Source organism: Chironomus tepperi, unplaced genomic scaffold, assembly GCF_022539635.2.
Source record: "Chironomus tepperi strain 1889 unplaced genomic scaffold, CSIRO-AGI_Ctep_v1 contig_302, whole genome shotgun sequence".
In the NCBI taxonomy this organism is placed as follows: Eukaryota; Metazoa; Arthropoda; class Insecta; order Diptera; family Chironomidae; genus Chironomus; species Chironomus tepperi.
The window spans coordinates 27,152-36,746 of record NW_027226424.1 but is presented as its reverse complement, the minus strand read 5'-3'; the positions used below and the strand labels follow the sequence as shown (position 1 = coordinate 36,746).

Here is a 9,595-nt window from a genome sequence, read left to right as displayed (position 1 = left end):
TTTAAATTTAAATTTTGTAAATTTCATTTTTTAAAATTCAAAAATTTTCAATTTATATTTTTAACGATTTTTTAAAATTCAAAAATTTAAATTTAAATTTTTAACGGTTTTTTAAGATTCAAAAATTGAAATTTAAATTTTTAACGGTTTTTAAAAATTCAAATTTTCAAATCTCAATTACTCACCCTAGAATTATCGAAAAATGGCGTAATCATAAATCCAATGACAATGACACTAAGACTATACAGTGTGCAAGGAGCAAAATACTGAAAAATAATTCGTATACTGAAATACACCGAGTGTAAAAAATACAACCGATACTAATGTTAGGAATGTCACAAATACACCATAGATGACAAACCATGCAGCCAAAATACTGAATCACGTAGACCAATAATCTTTAACTTTCCCGATGTGCCCTTTTCACCGACAATTAATATGAGCAGATATGTTATGAATTGTGATAATGCCATGACCATGTAGATTGAGAATGACGACACGAAATGCAACGAGCCAATTGCCTGTGTAGGGCTCTTTTGGAAACATTTCGAGAAATATTGTTGGGAGACGAAAGTCTACGCATGATGATGTTAACTGGAATTGGAAGAATTAGTAAAGAATTAGGAATAATCTAAGATTAGGAACAATATCTTAAATAGTAAAGGATCAGGACTAATCCAAGATTAGGAACAATATCCTGAATAGTGGAGGATTAGGACAAATCTAGATTTAGGATAATATCCTGAATAGTAAAGGATCAGGACTAATCCAAGATTAAGAACAATATCCTAAAAAGTAAAGGATTAGGACTAATTTAAGGTTAGGAACAATATCCTGAATAGTAAAGGATTAGGACTAATCCAAGGTTAGGAACAATATTCTGAATAGTAAAGGATTAGGACCAATCTAAGATTAGGAACAATATCCTAAAAAGTAAAGGATTAGGACTAATTTAAGGTTAGGAACAATATCTTAAAAAGTAAAGGACTAGGACTAATCTAGAATCAGGAACAATATCCTGAATAGTAAAGGTTGAGGACTAATCTAAGATTAGGAACAATATCCTGAATAGTAAAGGAACAGGACTAATCCAAGGTTAGGAACAATATCTTAAAAAGTAAAGGACTAGGACTAATCTAGGATTAGAAACAATATCCTGAGTAGTAAAGGATCAGGACTAATCTAAGATTAGGAACAATATCCAGAATAGCAAAGAATTAGGACTATCCTAGAATTAGGAACAATATACTCACACTAATTTTAGTATAATCAAGCAACGTCTGTAACGCTATAAATCCCGAATAATAATACTGATTAACAGGACACGCATCACCCATCTCAATTGGGATCATTTGCGATAAATAATTATCATCATTTTGCCTACAAGACACAGGATTCGAAAACAATTCCGTTGTCGCTGGTGCTACATAAAATGATGGATTAGTTCGAATCTCATAGTCAAGTTGTCCATTGTATGGATCATCATTATGGAATACAAGTGCAAGTGGCATTGCATATGGATCACGCCAATATGCAGCTATAAGTTCCGATTGGTTGTCATAAAATTGCCAACTAATTTTAAATGCATCAGATTCTGGATGTACGGATGAATAAAGCTTGTTAACAGCATCGAGGAACTAAAATGAGAAGAAAAATTCCAGGAATTAAATTTGGCGGGAAAACGGTCACAAAAATTTCAAACTTTTTTTTGTTATCCTTGTAAAAGTCACAGTCGTCATAGTGAAAAATTTGGTCGGAAAATGGAACAAAAAATTGAAAAAATTTTCCTCACCTGAACTGTATGATGTCGACTGCCATTACCATTCTGTACGACAGCTACGGTATGATTCTTTAATGCATCAAACTGCTCAAAGACTTTGCCAGTTCCATGTGGCTCTAAAATAGCCGGAAAATTTGGATTTGGTATTAAAATTTTCAGCACAATTAAAGTTCCAAGGGTGTAAAGTGGTAGGAAAATTTCAGCTGTTGTCTTCCTTGAGTCACGAACTTTAAGACGTAAATTACGTACGATACTGGCACGCAATTGCTGACCAAATGATGCTGGCGGACGCTCTGTCATTGCATTATTGTTCAGCACCTAAGTTCCTTTATTATTTTTTTTTATTTTTCACAATTTTTAATTTTTTCAATTTTATTTTTGGCAATTTTTCACGAATTTTCCTGGAAAATCTTTTAGCACAGCTGATGGAGAACGTCAATAACTTGTGGATGGACGTCAAATTAGACAGAAAAAGTCACAATTAAATTAAGAAAAAAATTGAATTTTTTTTTCACAGCTAAAAATTTTTCTTCAATACTGGAAATGAAAATTTTCCGCTTTTCGTTTCATTCCACAATTGGGGTTGGGGGTGGGGGGTGGTGGGAAAATTGTCAGGGTGTGATTAGTGCAGAAAAGCACGTGCGCTGTATCGAGTGTCGAATGTAAACAGAAATGGGAATGGGATGGAATGTGGAATGTAAATATTGAGGGATTTTTGAATGAAAAGTTGAGGGAAATTTGGATTTTTTGGGGTTTTTAGGGATTTTGAATGAGTTTTGATTGAAAATTGAGTGGAAATTTTGAAAATTTTACATTTTTAAGACACAAAAGTGTACTTAAACATCAACAGGTTGCAGTCTCATCTGTCGACAGTCAATTTGAATGAGATTTCCACAATACACAGTACAACGGTCAATAGAGACTGTAATGGACTTGATATTGATAATTGACAGACTAAAGAGCCAGATCTAGTCAATAAAACCAGCTCTGGATCCCATCTGAGGGAGGACATGGCATAGAACAGTGCTAATAGAATGTCTACTTAACGTGCGGAATTTGAGAATTTGAGACAAACTAGTGGTAGGTAGCGACAGAGCCAACTTTAAGCGCCAACCAAAGGAGGCTATGGATCACACTTGGTATGTACGGCCAGCGAAGATCAGTCAGCTTTAGGAGACATCTAAGGGAGTTCATGAAAAAGTAAGTAAAATGACGTGACTGGGCCAGCAACAGAGTCAGATGAGAGTCAGCTCAGTTCAACGTCCACATCAAATTTAAAATTCAAAAAACCTCCAAAACCCCTCAAATGTTTTTTTTTCCTAAACACTGATTCCGTTCATCTGTTTACTATTCTGTCCCACAACAAATAAAGTGAAACTCCAACTTTCTAAAATTAAAAAAAAATCATTTCTGCTTATCGGTCGTCATTTCACGTGACATAATCCAGATTTCCTTATCCAACAAGGTAATTGACAAGTCATTCAATTAAGTTGGTGGTGGTAATACGAAGATATATTGTGAATCTATGAATATTGCCACTAACTTGATAAGATACAATATCGTTAATCGATTGAGAAATAGAAATACGTCTAGAATATTCAGTTATGCGCTAACAGGTGAGGACGTGTGGACAATTTTTATTTGTGTGCTGATTTTTAGTAGATTTGTAGGCAAAATTGGAATAAAATTGCTCAAAATTGAATGATTTGGAACTTTTTTGAGGTCAAGATCATGCATCGACCTTGATATTTTAGAAAATCAAGTCACAGATGATGAGCACAACTTGCATGATGTGTTAAACTCAATTCAGTTCATATTTAGGCGTGTCGGATGGTTTTTTGTGTTTTATAGCTCGACTCAGTACAATTTAGACTAGCTTAATACTATCTATAGCTTACTATTGTTCCTCATCATTTCAGCAACCTTCATCTCAACGACAGCATCAAAATTCAACAAGAATCAAGACAATCAATCCACAAAAATGGAATTTGACAAGGAAAAGTTAAAGGAACGACTAACTCCATTGCAATATCATGTAACTCAAGAAGCTGGAACTGAACGTGCTTTTACTGGAAAATATAATAAATTTTATGAAAAAGGAACTTATGTCTGTGTTGTTTGTCATCAGGAGCTGTTTAATTCGGATACCAAGTATGATAGTGGATGTGGATGGCCTGGTAAGTGATGAGAGTCAATCTGAGATCCTCTTCTAAGATCTTAATCCAGTGGTGGGCAACCTGTGTGTCATGGTACCTCTTGGTGGTGGGCCCCAAGAGCCAATTCGAATAGCACAAGGCGGCAAAAAAAAACGAAATCTGTCTTTAGGTAGACGTCATGGAGCCGCTACGTCAAATGCACGTTGCGCCGCACTTTTTTCGACGTAGCGTCAACGTGACGGCAACGCTGTGCTATTCGGGAAATCTGTACATGGCTTACGGTTGGTGGCATTTCCACTGGTGTGCCGCGGAATACAGGTTGTCCACCACTGAACTAATCAGAGTTGGCAGGACTTTGGGAATCTGGCTTTTTGGTTGGGAGGCGCTTCCAAACTCCAGCCCGGCCTCCAGTCCAGACTCTGAACGAGGCACCTACAGATTGGACTCTTGCCAACTCTACATCTAATTCACATCCAAATGTATAACTATGATATTCATAATTGCAGCATTCAATGACGTCTTGGAGCAAGGAAAAGTGAAATTACTTAGAGATGCGTCACTTGGCACTGTCAGGACAGAAGTACGTTGTAGCAAATGTGATGCTCATCTTGGTAAGTTTAAGATATGTTTTCAAGACTCTATGTCAAGGTCAGCCTCCATGAAGGCCACTATCTATGGATATTTAATAACATTTTGATTAAATACTTTTTAGGGCATGTCTTTGGAGATGGACCACCACCGACCAAAAAGAGATATTGCATCAATAGCGCATCTATTGAATTTATTGAACCCGGAACCACAACATGATTGATAAATATTTAATCCAATTGCAAGATATTAAATCAAATTTATAAATAAATGATGAATGAAGATATAATAAAGTTAATTAATGCTTTTTAGAGAAAATATTAACAATTTTTATTGATATTATATCCATAGCTCGATGTCGATTTGGAATTTGCATGAAAAAGTCGATTAAGGTCGAAGAACTCCAGTAGTTGAACCCCTCTTTATGTTATTAAATGTTATACTCAAATGTTATATCTTATTGGAACAAGCTAAATGTATAAAGCTACTTATAGCATTAATCACTTACTTCCTTTATTGGCAAAGTCTCACGAGGGCCTATTGCCGCATTTTGAGTTCATCGGAAGCTGAATTTGTCTTTAGATGACTTCTGCCAGTTTCTAATTCCAATCACTTTTGTATCGTTGCTCATACAGTAATCCCATGAGCTTTTAAGTCTACCTTGAGGTCTCATTCCATCCAGAAGGTCATCAGGTAGTCACTTTAAGTATCATCACATGACCAGCCCATTTTTAACGATTTATTCGCAGAACTGTAACTGTATCCTGAAATAACTCATTAAGTTCATTATTATGTCTGCTTTTGAACTCATCCTCATCTTTGATAGGACCGTAATGCACGTCTCTCGAAGGCACCAATTCCTTCTTCATCTGCAGCCATAAATAAGAAAATGAAATTTAAATTTTAAAAAAAATTGTTTTGAATTTTCCCTCTCAAAAGCTAAAAACCATTCAATTGTTATCAAAGCTTGTTGCTTTATCCTCCTCACGATCAAGCTTATACAGCTGATAATTCAATATGTAAACACAAAAACTTATAAATTTTTCGCAATTTATTTTTAGTTAATAATTAGTTTTGTTTCAATAAATTAAATGTAGAATTTTGTAGTTAATTGTAGTATTAGTCAAAAATCAATGCCTTATCAATCATCAAGTGAATTTTATGACCAAATTTAATAAAATTTAATTAAAAAAATTAAAAATTCTTTAGTGCCAAAAAATTAAAATCAAGTTAAATTGAATTAAATACATTGAATCAAATACAATATTGCACTAAAAAGCGTCTTAAAAGCAATGAAATCAAACTTATTGTGATGACTGTTAATTTATTTAAAGTTTGTTAGAAAATTAAGCCGGAAAAGTTGGAAAAAGTTGTGAAAAAAAAAGAAAATAAAAGAAAACAAATCAAAATTTGACTAAAAAACAATGCAAAATCACAGTGACAGTTAGAGCCTGAATCCTTAAAAATTAAATATAAAGACATGTTTGTAAATCTTCCTAAGTGACTTTCCATAAAAATGTTGCAATTTTGATTAAAATGACTAAATACAGTCAAAATATAAGATAATAATGCACAACCATGAGTAGAGCTTTTGTAGATAAATTATGTATAGATTAATATGAATTCAACCAGCATTTTATCGAGTTACACTTAGGGTGGCCAGAGGATTTTCGCAAAATATCGGGACACTTTTGGACATTTCTAAGTTTGGCTTAATGTTTGAGTCTAAATATTCAAAAAACTACTTAAATTAGATTAAAAACTTGCAAAAAAGTGCAGAAAATAATCGAAATTTCGAAAATAAAAAGGATTTTTAGTTCAGGGCCTGAACTAGAACCTTCAAAACGAAATTATTCAAAATTTATCTATAATTATTCAAATTTAAAAAGTTAAGTTCTTATCGATAATTAGTTGATAACTTGCAATTTACTTCATTAATTCAGCAAATATCAATTAAAATTAACATTAAAAATTTTGTGTTTTAACCGTTAATTTTTTAATTTAAATTTGCATTGCTAAAAACCATATAAATTCTTTCAAAACCGTACAAAATTAATTGTCAGTTTTTCTATTCGCAAACCCTGGGTTTTGTACCCAGTACAGCAGATGGCCACCCCAAGGTGCACCCTCAAGCAATATTTTGAACTTAATAAATCAAACATTGACGAAAATAATTTTAAAAATATTTTAAAAAATTTAATTAAAGAAATTGAACAAAAACATTCACAAAAATTAGTCATTGACAATATATCCTTAGATAGTATTTCAATAGAATTTCAAAATGATCAACAAATAATAAAATTTTCAAATTTTAAAGTAACTGAAAACGACAACGACTACCTTAATGACATTATAAATGTCGGCTTATTGCTCATTTCTATTTTTGTTGATAATTGTGACATTAATAATATTTTAAATGAAAATAAACAATTGTCATGTAATAATCAAAAACTTAATCATATTCGAGCATATTTAGTGGTTCCATTGTGGATCCAGCATCAAAATATTGAAAATTTCATCGATTTAATTGTTAAATTTTTAAATGTTGAACATCAAAATTATAAATTAATTGAAACATTTAAGGATCACAAATATTTAAGAGATGTCAATTACTGTTGTACAAGTAAGAAACGCCCAATAGACAGCAGCGCATGTACAAATATCCAATCAAATCCTACATTGAGACAATTTATTAATCATAAAAAGGATAATTTTGATGAAAATGAATTAAAATACATAATTAAGGTGCTGCTCAATGAGGTTCAGATCCAGCATGGATATCAATCTGTGCTGAATGGCTTAACAATTGATAATGTCATAATAATTACTGAAAATAATCGACCGACACCAAAATTATTAAATATATCAAATTACATCAATAATCCAACTGAAAATGATTATTTAAAAAATATCAAGGATGTAGGCACACTCATCCTGTCTATATTTACTAACCCTGACCATCTGCCTGAAAATTTCCAAAATTTAAATTACGAACAAAAATTCGACAACATTTTAAAAGCTTTAGACAGTCCAAAATACATTAAAAAAACAAATTTAAAGCTTTTTGCTGACTTAATTGTATGCATGCTCAATGTTCAGCAACCAGCAAGTCCTAAAGAATTCAAAGGTCATCCATATTTTTGGACAGATGATGAAATATCAAAATTTATTGATAAAATTAACAGTCGATTAAATTTAAGTACCGACGGTGGAAGTAAGGATGAAAAAAGGAAGCAATTGATTGAAGTCCGTAAAGCTGTACTGGAAGCAAAACTGCCAAAAGACTACAAATGGAAGAGCATGCTTGGTGACAAAATTTCATGTTTTTATCCAAATGATAACAGTTGGACTGAATTGATCAAGTTTATAAGGAACAAGGTAATTGTGTTGACATGTTGCTTAGATGTTCTAGAGTTGACTGGACTCTGGGTGTCACTGAGCACTATGGTGTCCTGTCAGCTCTGGTTTGCAGTTTTTGTAATCATATTTAGAGTCATTTAGGTGTCAAAAGTTATCAGGTTGCTGACAAGACAGCAATCAGACTATCAGACACTGCTGTGAAATGGCATCAGATCATGTCTAAAAAGCTGTTCTCACTCCGTTATGAAGCTCAGTTTCAGTGTTGGGTGGAGTTTTGAGGTCTTTGGCACATAATGTGTCTCCACTCTAAGTATACTGGGATATCCTATATGATGACTTTCAAGGAAATCTTGACTCGAAATTGTAAATTGGTTTGAACATCAAGTTTTTTGACGTACCATGTTTTGCAATGTGAAGGATTCCAAATTTACTAAAAAGTGTATTAAATAGATTATTAATCACAGAGTGTCTATCTCATATAGCTGGGCCCTTCAAGCATTATAAATACTTACGACCTTAGATCGTCAAAAAATTCTGAAAATTTCGAACTCAAGCGTCCTTATTTTAAAATACAAATTTCGGTCTTCCTCATGATCTTTTGAATAAAATATATTATTCAACGGTTTAAATATGTGCAAATTTGAATTTTACACAAAAAGTCTGAATCCTTTTTGAAAAATTTGCCTTTTTCAATCAAATTTAAATTTGAAAAAATTATTTTAAAATTAAATTAAAATATTTTAATATTCCCACAAATTTTAGGACACACATAAGGATGACTGCACAGACAGCGAGAGTGAATATGTCGAGAATTATGAACCGATCACATCAAAGACCAATGCAAAAGCAAGTCGAGATCCGGAAGCATTAAAGCAAGTCTCTAAATTCTTCAACAGTAAAAACGGTCCAATTTCATTTTTCATCGATCAATTGGATGATCTTTTGTATCTTTTATTTAATCACTTCCGACTTTATGCTGATCATAAAATTATGAAGAAATTTTACTTTAAGTCATTTGTGTTTGAGAATCCAAAGGAAGCATTTGAAAGAAATGTTAAGGAATTGAAAGGAGATGAAAAACCAAAATTGGAAGTCCAACCAATTCCATTACAACCTAAAGTACCGACCTCAAATATTTATTCAACAAATAGACCTCCGGATGTATCTGCAAAATTTAGAAATGATGTATATAGAACAAATTCAGTACGTGCAGCAAATACTGCTAATGCAACAAAAAAATACCTGAAACCACGTAAATAAAGATCAAGTTCCAGTATTGCTGGACATAAGGCCGAGTGGTTGCAGTCTGTTCCACTCGGGAAGTTAAATAATATTAATTTTTTGATAATAATGAAAAATTTTGTTTAAATTTTCAAAAATCAGTTAAAAATTGTATTCAAAATTATTTTTTTAAAAAATGTTAAAAAAAAATTTAAAAAATTTAAATAAATGTTGAAATTTAAAAAAAAATGATAAAATTTTTAAAAAGTGTGAAAAATTTTAAAAAAATGTCACAATTTTTGAAAAAATGTAAAAAAAATATAAAAATTATATGTAAACATTTTTAAAAAAATGTAGAAAATTTTAAAAAATTGAAAGTTTCAAAAAAATCAAAATTTTGAAAAAAAATTAAAAATTTAAAAAAATTGTAAATTTTTTAAAAAATGTAAAATTTTTTTAAAAAAATGTAAAAATTTTTAAAAAATCTAAA

General features: G+C 31.8%; 3 protein-coding genes across 4 annotated transcripts; 2 read left to right on the top strand and 1 right to left on the bottom strand.

Moving 5' to 3' along the window:
• Nucleotides 1-185: 185 nt before the first annotated feature.
• Nucleotides 186-2,283, bottom strand: LOC139092501 (uncharacterized; the record flags this gene model as incomplete). The annotated part of the gene is made up of 4 exons (XM_070642921.1): nt 1,793-2,283; nt 1,254-1,637; nt 428-594; nt 186-240 (listed from the first exon to the last, which is right to left on the bottom strand). Coding segments are annotated over exons 1-4 (894 nt in total), but the record flags the coding sequence as incomplete, so codon positions are not given.
• An 824-nt stretch (nt 2,284-3,107) lies between these two features.
• LOC139092498 (methionine-R-sulfoxide reductase B1-like) lies at nt 3,108-4,842 on the top strand. Of its 2 annotated transcripts, none has more exons than XM_070642914.1 (4): nt 3,108-3,245; nt 3,700-3,957; nt 4,443-4,547; nt 4,649-4,842. In XM_070642914.1, exons 2-4 carry the CDS (start codon nt 3,762-3,764, stop codon nt 4,741-4,743), a joined length of 396 nt encoding a protein of 131 aa, XP_070499015.1. In that variant the 5' UTR covers nt 3,108-3,245; nt 3,700-3,761; the 3' UTR covers nt 4,744-4,842. The 2 variants fall into 2 exon arrangements, with proteins under 2 accessions (XP_070499015.1, XP_070499014.1); XM_070642913.1 differs by lacking the exon at nt 3,108-3,245 and adding an exon at nt 3,252-3,396.
• Nucleotides 4,843-5,763: 921 nt separating this feature from the next.
• On the top strand, nt 5,764-9,364 carry LOC139092497 (uncharacterized). The gene is made up of 2 exons (XM_070642912.1): nt 5,764-7,902; nt 8,647-9,364. Exons 1-2 carry the CDS (start codon nt 6,631-6,633, stop codon nt 9,142-9,144), a joined length of 1,770 nt encoding a protein of 589 aa, XP_070499013.1. The 5' UTR covers nt 5,764-6,630; the 3' UTR covers nt 9,145-9,364.
• Nucleotides 9,365-9,595: the final 231 nt, after the last annotated feature.